The sequence below is a fragment of the Salvelinus sp. IW2-2015 genome, linkage group LG14 (genome assembly GCF_002910315.2).
Source record: "Salvelinus sp. IW2-2015 linkage group LG14, ASM291031v2, whole genome shotgun sequence".
NCBI classification, from domain to species: Eukaryota; Metazoa; Chordata; class Actinopteri; order Salmoniformes; family Salmonidae; genus Salvelinus; species Salvelinus sp. IW2-2015.
The window spans coordinates 31,416,806-31,437,026 of NC_036854.1; the positions used below are offsets into that span (position 1 = coordinate 31,416,806).

Below are 20,221 nucleotides of genomic sequence, written 5' to 3' on the forward strand. Positions count from 1 at the left end.
GTTAAGTAACACACACCAGTCCAATAATGTTAATGAACAGTAACAAATACCAGTCCAATAATGTTAATGAACAGTAACAAATACCAGTGTTTAAAATATAAAAAAACATAATTTGGAATTCTTAATCATCAATTATCATGTGAATAGTTTCACAACCTTGAAAAGTGTTTTTAAAGGTGTACGTTTTAACCAGTTCAATAAACTGTAATATGAATGTCAGTATTAATTAACAATAATAATTAACCTGTTTATTTTGTGTGTGTGTGTGTCAGTGGGAATGCTGGGGGCGTTTCTTGAGCTTGATACGTTTCTTGAAGTTTGGTTGACAGGGCAACTCGAAGGTCATGCTGGCTGTCCAGTTTGTTTCTGCTTTTAGTTTTCAGCATGGATATAGCAGAGAAGCCCACTTTCACATAGATAGGTAGTTCTGAACGGTAGCTTGATACTGATTGCATGACAGACGAGAGCAGGATACTCTCCCATTATGCTGCTCCAGAGCTTTGGCAGTGTCATTTCCGGGAAGCGTATGCTCAGTCCGCGATCAAACGACAGCTTCAACAGCAGAGCCTCTTCGTTGCTTGGCAACGTGACGCTTCCCATCTCCACTTGAAAGGGGTCCGGTATCCAGTCATCTTGTCTCCTGTTCTCCTCCGGGAAGTAGTCACAAAACCTTCCCTGCAGCTTGACAAGATGCTGTTTAAGTTTTTTATTCAGTGTGTCGCTGTGCGCTTTGTTGATCAGATTCTGAATCTCGAAATCAGCATTGGGAAACATGTCAATCCTCCCGTTAGAAACATGATTTGCCCAAACGGTAAGCTTCATATTGAAGGCATCCACTTTGTCCCTCTGTTCAAATCGATTGTGCCACCTCCCTTGCATTGACACATTGAGAGTATTCAGATGATCAAAAATATCCACCAGGTAGGCAACTTCCGTGAACCATTCCTCACAATCGAAATGTTCCGGCAGAGATTACGTGTTTTCCGTGTCATGTCCTGGATTCTCCTCATGGTGTCATTGGATAGGGGGATGATTTTAAGTTTGTTGGCGGCCGGCTCTCCCAAGATTTCAATGCACATATCAATCGCAGCAGGGAGTATGAGCTTCTCTGCGCTGGTGTGGGCTTTTTTGCACTTAGCAATGCGCTGGGCAACAATACCCTATCTTAGGTCAGTTAGGATCACCACTTTATTTTAAGAATGTGAAATGTCAGAATAACAGTAGAGAGAATTATTTATTTCAGCTTTTATTTCCTTGAAGGAAAAAGGAAACCGCACACTGCTCTTGATAGTATCACCGATATTTAATAAGCTTACTTATCAGCCACACGGCCTTCGTCAAATATCGGCAGTGTGCGGTTTCCTTTTTCCTTCATCTTGTTCAATTGTTGCCATGCACCTGCAAATAAGATTGCTCAGATTGCCTTTTGAATTTTGTATAGCTTTTATTTCCTTCATCACATTCCCAGTGGGTCAGAAGTTTACATATACTCAATTAGTATTTGGTAGCACTGCCTTGAAATTGTTTAACTTGGGTCAAACGTTTCGGGTAGCCTTCCACAAGCTTCCCACAATAAATTGGGTGAATTTCGGCCCATTCCTCCTGACAGAGCTGGTGTAACTGAGTCAGGTTTGTAGTCCTCCTTGCTCGCGCACGCTTTTTCAGTTCTGCCCACACATTTTCTAAAGGTTTGAGGTCAGGGCTTTGTGATGGCCACTCCAATACCTTGACTTTGTTGTCCTTAAGCCATTTTGCCACAACTTTGGAAGTATGCTTGAGGTTTTTGTCCATTTGGAAGACCCATTTGCGACCAAGCTTTAACTTCCCGACTGATATCTTGAGATGTTGCTTCAATATATCCACATAATTTTCCTACCTCATGATGTTTTGTGATGTTTTCCTACCTCACTATTTTGTGAAGTGCTTGCAAGCCTCCCCCTTTTTCCTCCAAGCATAACGATGTTCATTATGACCAAACAGTTATATTTCTGTTTCATCAGACCACAGGACATTTCTCCAAAAAGTACGAGCTTTGTCCCCATGTGCAGTTGCAAACCGTAGTCTGGCTTTTTTTATGGCGGTTTTGGAGCTGTGGCTTCTTCTTTGCTGAGCGGCCTTTCAGGTTATGTCGATATAGGACTCGTTTTACTGTGGATATAGATACTTTTGTACCTGTTTCCTCCAGCATCTTCACAAGGRCCTTTGCTGTTACGGGATTGATTTGCACTTTTCGCACCACAGTACGTTCATCTCTAGGAGACAGAATGCGTCTCCTTCCTGAGCGGTATGACGGCTGCGTGGTCCAATGGTGTTTATACTTGCGTACTATTGTTTGTACAGATGAACGTGGTACCTTCAGGCGTTTGGAAATTGCTCCCAAGGATGAACCAGACTTGTGAAGGTCTACAATTGTTTCTGAGGTCTTGGCTGATTTCTTTTGATTTTCCTATGATGTCACGCAAAGAGTCACTGAGTTTGAATGTAGGCCTTGAAATACATCCACAGGTACCTCCATTTTCTGGAATTTTCCAAGCTGTTTAAAGGCACAGTCAACTTAGTGTATGTAAACTTTTGACCCACTGGAATTGTGATACAGTGAATTGAATTATAAGTGAAATAATCGGTCTGTAAACAATTGTTGGAAAAATGACTTGTGTCATGCACAAAGTGGATGTCCTAACCGATTTGCCAAAACTATAGTTTGTTAACAAGAAATGTGTGGAGTGGTTGAAAAACAAGTTTTAATGTCTCCAACCTAAGTGTATGTAAACTTCCGACTTCAACTGCATATCACCCCCTCTGGTTCCTTCCCTAGGCATCATTGTTTCTGTTCCCGTGTCTTGTCTTCCCGACTCTCATTGCACATCGTTACACTAATGAACTTGAAGCAGCAAGAATGATTTGCAGGTAGAGACAAATAAATTGGTAATCAATTATTGGAAAGGAAAATGTGCAGCTCTCACTCACCATGATTTGCGTACGTTTCGCCTTTTCCTCTTCAATGATTATACCTTTTGTTGATTGCACCTCAACTCACGTTGGTTGAGCGCCCTCCACTTCTTTCCATTATTGATATTTAAATCCAATCTAAGTTTATTGGTTGCGTACACAGAGTTGCAGGTGCAGTGAAATGCTTGTGTTTCTAGCTCCAACAGTGCAGTAATAATACCTAGCAATGACATAATCCAAAAAGTTTTAAAAAAAGAAATAAAGAAATGTTATAAAGAGCAATATATACACTGAGTGTACAATACCTTATGAACACCTGCTCTTTCCATGAGATACTTACCAGATGAAAGCTATGATCCCTTATTGATGTCACTTTTTAAATCCACTTCAATCAGTCAATATGATGGGGATGAGACAGGTTAAATAATATTTTTTAATCCTTGATACAATTGAGACTTGGATTGTGTATGTGTGCCATTCAGAGGCTGAAATAGCAAGACAAAAGATGTAAGTGTCTTTGAACAGGATATGTTTGTAGGAGCCAAGCGCACCAATTTTTGTCAAGAACTGCAACACTGCTGGGTTTTTCACGCTCACCAGTTTCCTGTGTGTATCAAGAATGGTTCACCACCCAAAGGACATCCATCCGTTTGGCCCAACTATGGGAAACATTGGAGTCAACATGGGCCAGCATCCCTGTGCAACACTTTCGACACCTTGCCATGCCCCGACAAATTAAGGCTGTTCTGAGGGCAAAAGGGGGTGCAACTCAATATTAGGAAGGTGTTCTTAATGTTTTGTACACTTGGTGTATATACAAGGTGGCAAAAGAGTTCTCCAATGACTCCAATGCTTCCCCCTGTTGTCAAAAAGTAGATCTCTACTTCAGGGCTCCCGAGTGGCGCAGCGGTCTGAGGCATTGCAGCTCAGTGCTAGAGATGTCACTACAGACCCTGGTTCGATTCCAGGCTGTATCAAAACCGTCCGTGATTGGAAGTCCCATAGGGCGTCGCACAATTGGCCCAGCGTCATCCGTGTTAGGGTTTGGCCGGGGTAGGTCGTCATTGTAAATAAGAATTTGTTCTTAACTGACTTGCCTAGTTCAATAAAGAATAAATAGAATAGCTCATTCCATCTCATCCCACATATGCTCAATTAGTTTGAGATCTGGTGACTGGGCAGGCCATTGTAAGAAGCTGAATTCACTGTCATGTTCATGGAACCATTTCTGGACAATCCTAGCCTTGTGGCATGGGGCATTATCCTGGTGAAAAAATCAATTTGCAGATGGATACACTGCTGCCATGAGAGGGATGCACCTGACTGGCAATGATGTTTAGATATCCTGTGGCATTCATATGTTCCTCCACTTTTATCAAGGGACCCAGTATTTGCCATGAAAACACACCCCACACCATCACCAGCCTGCAATGTTGACAAGCGGCATGATGGATGCAAGTACTCATATGGTTTTCCTCCTATCAGCGTGAAACAGCAGGAAACAGGATTCATCAGACCAGGCAATGTGTTTCCAATTCTCCAGTGTCCAGTGTTTTCGTTCCTTAGCCCACTGCAACCGCAGTTTCTTGTTTTTTGCTGCAAAAAATGGAAGGTCGTCGGCTGCCATACCCCATTCGTGTCGAGGTACGATAAGTTGTGCATTCTTTTTATGTCTTTTTTGGCACCAATGGTGTACTGGACGGTCAGTTGCTTTACACAACACGGGAAACCGTTGAGTGTGAAAAACCTACCAGCATTGCAATTCTTGACACACTCAAAACTACTGCCATACCCTGTTCAAAGGCACTAAAATCTTTTGTCTTGCCCATTCACCCTCTGAATGGCACACATACACAATCCATGTCACAAGGATTTAAAATCCTTCTTTAACCTTTCTCCTCCCCTTCATCTACACTGATTGAAGTGGATTTAACAGGTGACATCAATAAGGGATCATAGCTTTCACACTGTTAGTCTGTCATGGAAAGAGCAGGTGTTCCTAATGTTTTGTACACTCAGTGTATGTATATATATATATATATATATATATATATATATATATATATATATACACACACACTTCTTGGCCTTGAGTCTTCTTCGGTATAACGCTACAAGCTTGGCACACCTGTATTTGGGGAGGTTCTCCCATTCTTCTCTGCAGATCCTCTCAAGCTCTGTCAGGTTGGATGGGGGAGGATCACTGCACAGATATTTTCAGGTCTCTCCAGAGATGTTCGGTCAGGTTCAAGTACGGGCTCTGGCAGGGCCACTCAAGAACATTCAGAGGCTTGTCCCGAAGCCACTCCTGCATTGTCTTGGCTGTGTGCTTAGGGTCCTTGTCCTGTTGGAAGGTGAATCTTCACCCCAGTCTGAGGTCCTGAGCACACTGAAGCAGGTTTTCATCAAGAATTTGTTACGTTACAGCGTTGTTCTGTAGGTGCAATTGATCTGACACGCCCAACGAGGAGAGGTAGGTTACTGAACTTGAAACAGTGAATGCTGAGAGTGTGGAAATAATGCGACAAAGAGGTGCTTTTAGTACAATAGGTAGGCTTACGCATACAAAGCAAAATGACGACCGTTTCCAAATAATCTGTGGGACAACAAATAATTTCATTTTATAAAAAAATATAAACACAAACAAACAGAAATAACACGATATCTAAGGAAGTCTCTAGGTTTTGCTCGCCTGATTTAAAGTCTCTCATGATAAGCTATAGACCACGCTATCTACCTAGAGTTTTCATCTGTATTTTTCGTAGTTGTCTACATACCACCTCAGACCGACGCTGGCACTAAAACCACACTCAATTAGCTGTATTCCACCATAAGCAAACAGGAAAATGCTCATCCAGAGGTGGCGCTCTTAGTGGCCGGGGACTTTAACGCAGGGAAACAGAACTCAGTTTTACCTCATTTCTATCAGCATGTTAATGTGCAACCAGAGGGAAAAAAACTCTAGACCACCTTTACTCCACACACGGAGACGCGTACAGAGCTTTCCATCGCCCTCCATTTGGCAAATCTGACCATAATTCTATCCTCCTGATACCTGCTTACAAGCAAAAATATAAGCAGGAAGCACCAGTGACTCGGTCTATAAAATAGTGGTCAGTTGAAGCAGATGCCAAATTACAGGACTGTTTTGCTATCACAGACTGGAATATGTTCCGGGATTCTTCCGATGGCATTGAGGAGTACACCACATCAGTACCAAGCTTATAAGAAATCCCGCTATGCCCTCCGACGAACCATCAAACAGGCAAAGCGTCAATACAGGACTAAGATCGATTCATACTACACTGGCTCCGACGCTCGCCGGATGTGGCAGGGCTTGCAAACTATTACAGAATACAAAGGGAAGCACAGCCAAGAGCTGCCCAGTGACACTAGCCTACCAGACAAGCTAAATAACTTCGATGCTCGTTCCGAGGCAAGTAACACTGAAACATGCATGAGAGCATCAGCTGTTCCAGATGACTGTGGGATCAAGCTCTCCGCAGCCGATGTGAGTAAGACCTTTAAACAGGTCAACATTCACAAGGCCGCAGGGCCAGACAGATTACCAGGACGTGTACTCCGAGCATGCGCTGACCAACTTGCAAGTGTCTTCACTGACATTTTCAACCTGTCCCTGTCTGAGTCTGTAATACCAACATGTTTCAAGCAGACCACCATAGTTCCTGTGCTCAAGAACACTAAGGTATCCTGCCTAAATGACTACCGACCCGTAGCACTCACGTCTGTAGCCATGAAATGCTTTGAAAGGCTGGTCATGGCTCACGTCACACCATTATTCCAGAAACCCTAGACCCACTCCAATTTGCACACCGCCCCAAAAGATCCACAGATGATGCAATCTCTATTGCACTCAACACTGCCCTTTCACACCTGGACAAAAGGAACACCTATGTGAGAATGCTATTCATTGACTACAGCTCAGCATTCAACATCATAGTGCCCTCAAAGCTCATCACTAAGCTAAGGACCTTGGGACTAAACACCATTCCCTCTGTAACTGGATCCTGGACTTCCTGATGTGCCGCCCCCAGGTGGTAAGGGTAGGTAACAACACATCTGCCACGTTGTTCCTCAACACGGGGGCCCCTCAAGGGTGCGTGCTCAGTCCCCTCCTGTACTCCCTGTTCACTCATGGCTGCACGGCCAGGCACGACTCCAACACCATCATTAAGTTTGCCGATGACACAACAGTGGTAGGCCTGATCACCGACAACGATGACACAGCCTATAGGGAGTAGGTCAGAGACCTGACAGTGTGGTGCAAGGACAACAACCTCTCCCTCAACGTGATCAAGACAAAGGAGATGATTGTGGACTACAGGAAAAGGAGGACCGAGCACGCCCCCATTCTCATCGACGGAGCTGTCGTGGAGCAGGTTGAGAGCTTCAAGTTCCTTGGTGTCCACATCACTAACAAACTAACATGTTCCAAGCACACCAAGACAGCCGTGAAGAAGGCATGACAAAACCTATTCCCCCTCAGGACAATGAAAATATTTGGCATGGGTCCTCATATCCTCAAAATGTTTTACAGCTGCACCATCGACAACATCATGATGGCTTGCATCACTGCCTGGTATGGCAAATACTCGGCCTCCGACCACAAGGCACTACAGAAGGTAGTGCGTAAGGCCCAGTACATCACCGGGGCCAAGCTTCCTGCCATCCAGGACCTCTATACCAGGCAGTGTCAGAGGAAGGCCCTCCAAGTATTTGTTCAAGACTCCAGCACCTAGTCATAAGATGTTTCTCTCTAGCTAGCCGCACGTGCAAGCTGGGGTACCGGAGCACCAATTCTAGGTCCAAGAGGCTTCTAACACTTCTACCCCCAAGCCATAAGACTCCTGCACATCTAATCAAATGGCTACCAAGACTATTTGCAAGCCCCCCCCCCCCACTTTTTTGCATAGTCACTTTAATAACTCTTCCTACATGGTACATATTACCCCCGCACGGTGCCCCCGCACATTGACTCTGTACCCGTACCCCCTGTATATTTATTTATTTTGCTCCTTTGCACCCCATTATTTATATTTCTACTTTGCACATTCTTCCACTGCAAATCTACCATTCCAGTGTTTTACTTGCTATATTGTATTTACTTCGCCACCATGGCCTTTTTTTGCCTTTACCTCCCTTATCTCACCTCATTTGCTCACATTGTATATAGACTTATTTTTCTACTGTATTATTGACTGTATGTTTGTTTTACTCCATGTGTTGCTGTGTTGTTGTATGTGTCGAACTGCTTTGCTTTATCTTGGCCAGGTCACAATTGTAAATGAGAAAGGTGAAATAAATAAATAGAGCCCTGCTATTGTTATGTACTTCTGCTCTTTAAATACTGTTATTCTTATCTGTTACTTTTTTGGGGTATTTTCTTAAAACTGCATTGTTGGTTAAGGGCTTGTAAGTAAGCATTTCTTTGTATTTCTTTCATTTCTATGCCTGTTGTATTCGGTGCATTTGACAAATACTGTTAGAGCCAAATAGCCTATTTGTATACAATAACCAGAGCATTATTAGTTGAATTCTTAGTGTAGACATTATTGGAGACGAATACCCTCCTTGCGGCCGGTGCGATGGCTACGGGAGGAGGAAAGGTTATTTGAGGGAGGAAGTCGGGCCTAAGTGGAGTCTTGGTTAGACGGGGGAGCGGTATAGTTTTTTGACCGCACTTGCTCGCACTTACTCACATTATATTGTGAATAGCCTTCATTTATTGCACATATAAGTTATTAGAATTAGAGGAATTATAAGGAACATTTTCGTTTTCCCATCTTTTATATTAGAAAGTCTGTAAGTTTAAATGCTTGAACGAAGAAGCATCCTTTTGTTTGTAACTTGCAATCCGAAGTGCCACACTGCCATCATCTTTACAGACGTGCAGTAAAGCCTGCGGCGAGTGTGTGTCCGAAAGAGCCCTTCTCTCGCCAGGACAGTGGTCATATTTATTGGATGGAATAGAGAAAATATGCCACTACAAATACCATTTGATTTGAACACAACATAACCACCCGATACAGACCACAACACACCTGTCCATGAATGCACAAAAACATACAGTAGCCTCGCCTTTCAATACACATATAGTGTACATATCAAAAAAATTCAAACCCGATAAAACATATTTTCATCCTAAAGTTGTCTGTGACTCGCCCGCAACAAATGCAGACCTCTAGCTTAGTGTATATCCTATTATACATACAGTACTGTGTGACCATGCATTATTTCTTGCAAATGCACGTTGGTAAAAGCGTCTTTAGTTTCAAGCACACACTCATGTACATAACATTCTATATTTTTTCTCTCAGTTTAACTACAAAATGCTTAGGACATAAAGAGAAAAGTTACTGTGCTCCTGAATATTTAGGAGGGGTAGAGGCAGAAGTGCGTTATTGAAAAGCGCAATCCGCCTTTGACCTTTCTAAAGCTGAGTTCACACATACCGCCCAATTCTGATCTTTTTTCAACTAATTGGTCTGCTGACCAATCCCATCAGATCTTATCACAACATCCCTTTCTCAGCGCTGATCTGATTGGTCAAAAGATTGAAAGAAAGATCACAATTGGGCTGCCTGTCTAAATGCAGCCTTTGAGCACCGAATATATTCCCCAGATAAGTCCTGAATGGCTTTGAAACATCCCTCATGTTGGAGAGTAAAAACTCATCATGCTCTAACAGAGATGGCTAGCTTTAGTGTGGCACCACTGAGCCGAATGTTTCCTGCCTCTGGGCAAGCCAAGTTGAAATGAGAAATGAGAAAATGTAATTACCGTCCCAGCACCTGTTCACACGCAGGGAATTATTACATTTTGTCTTGAGGAGGGCAGGAAGGGAGCAACCTGATTGGCTAATTAAAAGTGAGCGTGTCACCAGTGCTTGTTGTTGTTGTTTGGGTTCTGGTTTCGTCACCCTTTGATTTTCTCTCACAGCTGGCCTCTGTGATAAGGCCACGCCTCCTCTCTTTCACGCCATCCAGGTTCACTGTGTAATTAACAGAATGAACTAACTATGTGACATTACCACCAGCTCTTTGTATCTGCCTTCTGCTGCTGTGTGCACTCTTACACTGTCTAGTTTAGTAGTCAATGCACCTTTTACTCTTGCTTCTGTTAACATTGTTGCTGTGCTGTCTATTCTGCAGTAGGATGAATGATTTGTAGTGTTATGCATGCTGTAATGCTGCGGTTTACCTTTACAGGTCTTCATGACACAGTGTTGTACTGCTCTCGCCACGACCCTGTGACCTCAGTCCCCCGAGGTCACATCATCAACAAGGTTAGAGGTCATGTTTTGGTTTTAACTTATCCATCACTATTTTAAATCAAATCAAATTGTATTTGTCACATGCACCGAATACAACCTTACCGTGAAATGCTTACTTACAAGCCCTTAACCAACAACGCAGTTTTAAGAAAAATAAGAGTTAAGAAAAATATTTATTAAATAAACTAAAGTAAAAAATAAAAGAGCAACAATAAGAGAACAATAAGGACGCTGTATACAGGGATACCGCCTTGCCGTCAGAGGCCGAGCAGTTGCCATACCAGGCGGTGATGCAACCAGTCAGCATGCTCTCGATGGTGCAGCCTTTTGAGGATCTGAAGACCCATGCCAAGTCTCCTGAGGGGGAAAAGGCGTCGTCATGCCCTCTTGTCTTGGTGTGTTTGGACCATGATAGTTTGTTAGTGATGTGGACACCGAGGAACTTGAAGCTCTCAACCTGCTCTACTGAATGGGGGCGTCCTCGGCTCCCTTTTCCTGTCGTCCACGATCAGCTCCTTTGTCATGATCAGACTAAGCATTGGTGTCTGTCTAGAGGCTTTACATGTCTGGGAGTTTACACAAATGTGTGTGTGTGTGTAGTTGTTGCTGCTGCTGTGTATGTCAAAGTTGACAGAGTTAACACTGCCTATTGTTGTCTCAGACGGTGTCTGTGTGGGGTAGTGGCGGTCGTATCAACCTGACGGTAGCTAAGTTCATGGCTCTCCAGAAGGCTGTGCAGCCAGACCTGTACCAGAGCATGGCAGACGGAGAGACCTGGCAAAGCAACACGTCTCGCAAGAGGGTTCGCAAGTCAGTGGACCGCACCCTGGCCCACCTGGGCGACTGTCTGATACTGCACAACAAAACACAGGTCTGTCTGGGACTGATGCTGCTGCAAATTGATGATACTCCCAATATTACAGGAATTAAAAAGTTAACTTCCATGTGTTGTGGCAGTCATGTATTAGCTTACTATACAGACACAGGCTACTTTTTGACACTGTCAAAATCATCTCTGTGCTCTCCAGGAGCTGAATGGGGTGTAGGTGTTGGGGGTGGTGGAGGGAGGGGATGTTCTGGAGGAGAGGGTGCGGTTGGCCAGGGAGATGGCCAAGCTGCCAGTAGGAGGATTCAGTCTGGACGGGCTCCATACTGCAGCCATGGAGACACACCTCCGGACCCAGCTCATCACCGCCATCAAGGAGCTGCCTGAGGACAAACCCAGGTGTGTGTGTGTGTGTGTGGGGTGGGGGGTGGGGGGGGCCCAGGGGTCCCACTTTAAACAAATTACATTACATTTCCATTTTCCTTTTTAGTCATTTAGCTGACGCTCTTATCTAGAGTGACTTGCAGTTAGTGCATTCCTCTTAAGACAGCTAGGTGAGACAATCCTTTATCACAGTTCTAGTAAGTGCACTTTCCTCAAAGTAGCTACTGTATCAGCTAAGTGAGCACTAGTAGGAAAAGACTAGTGTTAATCAAGATTCTGTGTGAAGATCTTATACATGCTTTATATATAATTCAGAAACTCTTGATAAGCTTGTCATCTAAAACACTCACACTTTTACAGATGCACAGTCGAGAGAATCCTGTCGGGCTGTATCACCGCCTGGTACGGCAATTGCACCACCAATTGCACCACCTTTAACCACCCTCAACCCTCAAAGGCTCTCCAGAGCGTAGTGCGGTCTGCACAACGCATCACCAGGGGCAAACTACCTGCCCTCCAGGACAACTACAGCACCCGATGTCTCAGGAATGCCAAAAAGATAATGTAAAAGTTTGTGAGTGTTTTTGGTGACAAGCCACATTTCTTCAGCCTCCTGAGGTTGAAGGCGCTGTACCACGCTGTCTGTGTGGGTGGACCATTTCAGTTTGTCCGTGATGTGTACGCCGAGGAACTTAAAACTTTCCACCTTCTCCACTACTGTCCCATCGATGTGGATAGGGGGCGGCTCCCTCTGCTGTTTCCTGAAGTCCACGATCATGTCCTTTGTTTTGTTGACGTTGAGTGTGAGTGTGAGGTTATTTTCCTGACACCACACCCCGAGGGCCCTCACCTCCTCACTGTAGGCTGTCTCATCGTTGTTAGTAATCAAGTCTAACACTGTAGTATCGTCTGCAAACTTGATTATTTTTTTGCCCTTTGCCTTGCACACTCTTGGCATTCTCTCAACCAGCTTCACCTGGAATGCTTTCCCAAAAGTCATAAAGGAGTTCCTACATATGCTGAGCACTTGTTGGCTGCTTTTCCTTCACTCTGTGGTCCAACTCATCCCAAACCATCTCAATTGGGTTTTGGTCGGGTGATTGTGGAGGCCAGGTCATTTGATGCAGCACTCCATCACTCTCCTTCTTGGCCAAATAGTCCTTACATAGCCTGGAGGTGTGTTGGGTCATTGTCCTGTGGAAAAACAAATGATAGTTCCACTAAGCGCAAACCAGATGGGATGGCGTATCGCTGCAGAATGCTGTGGTAGCCATGCTGGTTAAGTGTGCCTTGAATTCAAATCAAATTTTATTTGTCACATACACATGGTTAGCAGATGTTAATGTGAGTGTAGCGAAATGCTTGTGCTTCTAGTTCCYAAAATGCAGWAATAACCAATGAGTAATCTAACCTAACAATTTCACAACAACTACCTTATACACATACATTTTTCCATTATTAAAGTGGCTGAAGTTGAGTCAGTATGTTGGCAGCAGCCACTCAATGTTAGTGGTGGCTGTTTAACAGTCTGATGGCCTTGAGATWGAAGCTGTTTTTCAGTCTCTCGGTCCCTGCTTTGATGCACCTGTACTGACCTCGCCTTCTGGATGCTAGAGGGGTGAACTGGTTGTTGCTCGGGTAGTTGTTGTCCTTGATGATCTTTATGGCCTTCCTGTGACATCGGTCGCAAATGGTTCTTTCAAATGTCCAAAGTTGTGGCAAAATGGCTTAAGGACAAAAAAGTCAAGGTATTGGAGAGGCCACTCTGGGTCTTCCTTTCCTGTGTGGGGGACCTCATGAGAGCCAGTTTCATCTTGAAATTTTACGAATTGACTGACCTTCGTGTCTTAAAGTAAAGTAATTTCTCTTTGTTTATTTGAGCTGTTCTTGCCATAATATGGACTTTGTCTTTTACCAAATAGGGCTATCTTCTGTATACCAACCCTACCTTGCCACAACACTTTTTTGGTTACTGTCAGGACCCGGTGCGAGAAACAGTCACTAATAATCGTCAGAACCCAGAAGATGAGGCAGACACAGCAGTACTAGAGATGGTGGTTTAATAAAGAACAAAATCTTCAGGCAAAGAAACTAAATCCACAATGTCCAAAAATAAAGACAAAAAGGCACAAAATGGAAATCCTCCAAAATACAAAAGAAACTCCACAAAGTGGTAAAAAACAGCAGGGAAAAACAAACCTCAAAAGACTACTCAAATAATACACAAGAACTAAACCAGAGAACCTCTGGAAAATCCAACAAGAGAAATCTCTGAATAAAACAAGGCTTGGGCTGGGGCTGGGTGCTAACTTACAAACACTGAGCAAGGAACTAAGGAACACACAGGGTTTAAATACTAACAAGGGAATGACCTACAGGTGCAAACAATAATTAGAGCAAGAAAAACAAAAGGTACAAAAAAGGTGCAATGGGGACATCTAGTGACCAAAACCCGAACAGTCTTGGCCAAAACCTGACAGTTACGACAGGATTCCATGTGTTATTTCACAGAATGTAGAAAATGGTAAAAATAAAGAAAAACCCTTGAATGAGTAGGTGTGTACAAACTTTTGACTGGTACTGTATATACATACACACAGTTGAAGTCGATTGATTACATACACCTTAGCCAAATACATTTAAACTCAGTTTTTCACAATTCCTGACATTTAATCCGAGTAAAAATTCCCTGTTTTAGGTCAGTTAGGATCACCACTTTATTTGTGAAATGTCAGAATAATAGTATAATAGTTTCTTTCATCACATTCCCAGTAGGCCAGAAGTTTACATACACTCAATTAGTATTTGGTAGCATTGCCTTGAAATTGTTTAACTTGGGTCAAACGTTTCGGGTAGCCTTCCACAAGCTTCCCACAATAAGTTGGTTGAATTTTGGCCCATTCCTCCTGACAGAGCTGGTGTAACTGAGTCAGGTTTGTAGGCCTCCTTGCTCGCACATGCTTTTTCAGTTCTGCCCACAAATTTTCTATGGGATTGATGTCAGGGCTTTGTGATGGCCTCTCCAATACCTTGACTTTGTTGTCCTTAAGCCATTTTGCCACAACATTGTCCGTATGCTTGAGGTCATTGTCCATTTGGATATATATCCACATAACTTTCCTACCTCATGATGCCATCTATTTTGTGAAGTGCACCAGTCCCTCCTGCAGCAAAGCACCCCCACAAATGATGCTGCCACCCCCGTGCTTCACGGTTGGGATGGTGTTCTTCGGCTTGCAAGCCTCCCCCTTTTTCCTCTAAACATAACGATGGTCATTATGGCCAAACAGTTCTATTTTTGTTTCATCAGACCAGAGGACATTTCTCCAAGCAGTACAATCTTTGTCCCCATGTGCAGTTGCAAACTGTAGTCTGGCTTTTTTATGGTGGGTTTGGAGCAGTGGCTTCTTCCTTGCTGAGTGGCTTTTCAGGTTATGTTGATATAGAACTCGTTTTACTGTGAATATAGATACTTTTGTACCTGTTTCCTCCAGCATCTTCACAAGGTCCTTTTGCTGTTGTTCTGGGATTGATTTGCACTTTTCGCACCAAAGTACGTTAATCTCTTGGAGACAGAACGCGTCTCCTTCCTGAGCGGTATGACAACTGCGTGGTCCCATGGTGTTTATACTTGCGTACTATTGTTTGTACAGATGAACGTGGTACCTTCAGGCATTTGGAAATTGCTCCCAAGGATAAACCAGACTTGTGGATGTGTACAATTTTTTTTCTGAGGTATTCAATGATTTCTTTTGATTTTCCCATGATGTCAAGCAAAAAGACACTGAGTTTGAAGGTAGGCCTTGAAATACATCCACAGGTACACCTCCAATTGACTCAAGCGATGTCAATTAGTCTATCAGAAGCTTCTAAAGCCATGACATCATTTTCTGGAGTTTTCCAAGCTGTTTAAAGGCACTGTCAACTTAGTGTATGTAAACTTCTGACCCACTGGAATTGTGATACAGTGAAATATAAGTGAAATAATCTGTCTGTAAACAATTGTTGGAAAAATGACTTGTGTCATGCACAAAGTATATGTCCAACCGACTTGCCAAAACTATAGTTTGTTAACAATAAATTTGTGGAGTGGTTGAAAAACGAGTTTTAATGACTCCAACCTAAGTGTATGTAAACTTCCGACTTCAACTGTACATACACTGAGTGTAGAAAACATTAGGAACACCTGCTTTTTCCATGACATAGACTGGCCAGGTGAATCCAGGTGAAAGTTATGATGGCTTATTGATGTCACCTGTTAAATCCAATCAGTGTAGATGAAGGGGAGCAGACCGGTTAAGGAAGGATTTTTAAGCCTTGAGACAAWTGAGACATAGATTGTGTGCCATTCAGAGGGTGAATGGGCAAGACAAAAGATTTAAGTGCCTTTGAACGGGGTATGGTAGTAGGTGCCAGGCGCACCGGTTTGAGTGTCAAGAACTGCAACGCTGCTGGGTTTTTCAAACTCAACAATTTCCCCTGTGTATCAAGAATGGTCCACCACCCAAAGGACTTCCAGCCAACTTGACACAGTTGTGGGATGCATTGGAGTCAACATGGGCCAGAATCCCTGTGGAACGCTTTTTACGCCTTGTAGAGTCCATACCCCYAATAATTGAGGCTGTTCTGAGGGCAAAAGGGGTGCAACTCAATATTAGGAAGGTGTTCCTATTGATCTGGCTGCAGACCCCTGCAGTACTTCCGTGGACTCCACTTTGAGGACCTCTGTTATAAAGAATGTATAAAGCGTGATATAACAGTTCCCACTGTAGAGTACATTGGCAAAAATGACATTATTACCTGTCTATTACGACTATACCGTCAAATCACAACAGCCATCTGCGGTTCTTCCCCGTGCTCTTTCACAGCATCGTGTGTGTGTGTGTGTGTGTGCTGCAGCTCTTCTTCCTGTTCACCAGGCAGCTGCTCTCTATTTCTCGTCTCTCTCCTGCTCTCATCCCGGCTGCTTCACGGCAGTTAAAGTTAGTGGCTAAATTTATCAAAAACTCTCAGATTAAAAACTCTGAGGCTGACTTAAAAATATCTGAATATGTTGCTAATCGTTTTCAGGGGAAGAAAAGTAGCTGGCAGGGATCTGAAGATCAAAGCTGCTGAGTTGGCTACCCTGCCCATTAACTCTTCATAGACTCTAGCTAGCAGAGGTTTGAGTGCCCCCCCTACACCAGCTCCAGTTGCCAGCTTTAACCCTTTTTACACTTTCCCTGTCTGCACCCACACTCCCCTAAATATAATATGAATGCTCTTTCATTCCACCCCACTCTTACTCCTTCCCTCTCTCCTACCCTTACAGACCCAATTCTTTCTTTCTCCTTCCTTCCTTCCTTCCTTCCTTCCTTCCTTCCTTCCTTCCTTCCTTCCTTCCTTCCTTCCTTCCTTCCTTCCTTCCTTCCTTCCTTCCTTCCTTCCTTCCTTCCTTCCTCCTTCCTTCCTTCCTTCTTCCCTCACTCCTCCCCTTACAGATCAAATTCTTTCTTTCTCTCTCCTTCCTTCCCTCACTCCTCCCCTTACAGACCCAATTCTTTCTTTCTCTCTCCTTCCTTCCCTCACTCCTACCCTTACAGACCCAATTCTTTCTTTCTCTCTCCTTCCTTCCTTCCCTCACTCCTACCCTTACAGACCCAATTATTTCTTTGTCTCTCCTTCCCTCACTCCTACCCTTACAGACCCAATTCTTTCTTTGTCTCTCCTTCCCTCACTACTTCACCCCCAAAAGCAGCATGCTTTTCAAAACAAGCCATACCCCCCTTAATGCTTTTTAGTTATCGCCCTCTTCTCTCCTCTCTGCATTCTGTCTCTCTTATCTCTCTCTACTTCTCTCTGTTTATTCCCTGCTCCAGTGTGTCTGTGTGTCTGCAGGTGTCTCTCCTCACCTCTCACTCACAGACATATGACCAGGTGATGGGAGCAGACTAGCTGGCCAATTAGTGGCTCTAATTGAGTGATCATGTGACACCCTTCACTGTGTGACAGATTATGACCCCCCCCCCGTACAGATCCTACCTTTAACCCCTCTCCTGTTATAAGTTATTAACCCCCCCACCCCCCACACACTCAACCCTAAGACCCCCTAGCATGCTGATTTTACTCTCAGTGGGAGACTAAGAAAAATACAGACTCCCCTCCCTCCACCTCTCTCCCATCACTCTGTGCTCATTGTGCTCACTCCAGAATCCCCAGGAAACCATGGCAACCCCTGACTTCCCTCCTGGGAGCCATGGCAACCCCACTCCTCTTCCAGCTGCACTGGGAATACTGGCCTGGCGGAGAGTAGACTCAAACTTCCCCCAGAGCTCCCAGTGCCCCAGCGTTTGGGAGACCTCTGTCCTATTCCCCCTTGCCCTGGAGGTAAGGGAGCCGACTGGGGCTCTGGGGTGGCGAAGGGGCAGTGGAGAGAGAGAGTGGTGCTGCATGCCGTATCCGAGACCTCCAGATGCTCCCTTTGAGGCCATACTGGGATTCCTTAATGAAAAGAGGCTGTGCTTGGTCAGACTGCCCCTGGGTTGTGGTGGCACTGGGAGATACACAGCCTCTCTTTGGGCACCATGGACTCATTATGGGATGGTAAATTGGGTTTGGCCCTGGAACCTCAAGGCAGAGGGCCAGAGAGAGACGGTTAACTGAAACCTAAGTGAGAAAGACAGAGAGATTGAAAGGGAGAGTGAGAGAGAGGGGGAAATAAAGAGTGATTTTGAGTGGGGTGGGTTGAGGTGGCTTGGAGGAGGATGAGGGATGATGGGGGATGCAATCTGTTTGTCTGCTGTGTGAACATGCATCTGCTCTGTGTGTGGATGTTCAATGTTGGTATTGATTTTGTTGTTTACGTGTGTGTGCGTGTGCGTGCGTGTTAGAGCGAGAGATGCTGCATCTGTAGTGCTTCAGGGAGAGCACTGCTAGATGAGATAGATGGGTAAGAGTATGTCCGTTTGTCTGATAGACTGCATACTGCCTAATAAGTCAACCAATGTGTATTGATCATTGATCAACAGTGTAATACATTTATATCTGTTTGTCTGCCTGTTTGTGTCACGGCCGTCAAAGGAAGTAGACTAAAGCGCAACGTGGTAAGCGTAGATATTCCTTTTATTTAGGATGACGTCGACAAAAACAATAAACAATACAAAAACGACCGTGAAGCTTAAGGCTATAGTGCCAACAAACAAAGACAACTTCCCAAACTGAAAGGAGGGAAAAGGGCTACCTAAGTATGGTTCCCAATCAGAGACAACAATAGACAGCTGTCCCTGATTGAGAACCATACCCGGCCAAAACATAGAAATACAAAATCATAGAAAACAAAAACATAGAATGTCCACCCCAAATCACACCCTGACCAAACCAAAATAGAGACATAAAAAGGCTCTCTAAGGTCAGGGCGTGACAGTTTTGTCTGCCTACCTGTCTGTGTATATGTGTTTGTCTCTAGCAGGGTTTCCATTAGCCAGTAATAGCTGGCTTTCGGACTAAAATTATTTTTTTAAAGCTGATAAATACCAGTTGATGGAAATAGATGTGACTGGCCTTTGAGAGGAAAATCTGTCCGACAGCAGGAGAGCTGCTGCGACAGCATCTCAAACACAAAATGCATARGTAATGGAAAGCAGGCTTCATTACCGTGTCACACATCACTTTGCAATGAACTGGAGGCAGTATACATTTTGAAAACATACTCAATAGTTTGAAACTTTAATGTTTTTGTCAGGACCCGGTGAGAGAAACAGTCACTAATAGTCGGCAGAACCCAGAAGATGAGGCAGACTCAGCAGTACTAGAAATGGTGGTTTAATAAAAGGACAAGATCTTCAGGCAAAGAATATAAATCCACCACGTCCAAAAATAAAGCCAAGAGGCACAAAAATGGATATCCTCCAAAATACAAAAAAACTCCAAAAGTGGTAAAAACAGCAGGGAAAAACAAACCTCAAAAGACTACTCAAAAATACACAAGCACTAAACCAGAGAAACTCTGGAAAATCCAATAAGAGAAATATGTTCACAACAAGGCTGGGGCTGGGTGCTAACATACAAACACTGAGCAAAGAACTGAGGAACACACAGGGTTTAAATACTAACAAGGAACGACACACAGGTGCAAACAATAATTAGAGCAAGGAAAAAACAAAAGGTACAAAAAAAGGTGCAATGGGGACATCTAGTGACCAAAACCTGAACAGTCCTGGCCAAAACCTGACAGAATCCCCCTCCTAGGAACGGCTCCTGACGTTCCTACCAGCCTTCTCAGGTGGAGGGCCCTGAACTGACGAATGAGGTCAGGGTCCAGTATGTCCTTGGCAGGAACCAGGAGCGCTCCTCGGGACCGTAGCCTTCCCAGTCCACCAGATACTGCCAGGACCGCTGCACCGCGGGAATCCAGTATCCGGTGGACGGTATAACCGACTGGCCTCCGATGACACGGGGCGGAGGTCTGCCTGCCGGAGAAGGGGAAAAAAACAACAGGTTTTAATAAAGAAATGTGAAATGTTGGATTGATCTTAAGGGATCTGGGGTAAGTGCAGGCGAAAAGTAACGGGATGACTCCTGGCAATCTTAAAGGACCGATGAAATCTCTGGGACAGCTTACGAGACTCCACCCGTAGCGTAAGTTCTTTGTTGAGGCCATACTCTTCTGGCCGGGGTACAGGGTAAGGACCGGGACGGCGACGTCTGTTGGCTGTCGCTGGTAACTGCTGTGAGGAACGCAGAAAGATTAAGACGGGCCTTCTTCCACGTAAGCCGACAGCCTTGGAGAT

At 44.3% G+C, this 20,221-nt stretch overlaps 1 protein-coding gene across 1 annotated transcript in view; it reads left to right on the forward strand.

Annotated features, from left to right (window-relative positions):
• The window catches only part of qtrt2 (queuine tRNA-ribosyltransferase accessory subunit 2), a 36,318-nt gene that overhangs the window by 12,864 nt on the left and 3,233 nt on the right, over positions 1-20,221 (forward strand). The window contains 4 exon segments of the mRNA XM_024000913.2: positions 6,110-6,136; positions 10,171-10,255; positions 10,905-11,114; positions 11,272-11,468. Of these exon segments, the coding sequence (XP_023856681.2) occupies positions 6,110-6,136; positions 10,171-10,255; positions 10,905-11,114; positions 11,272-11,468 (519 nt within the window).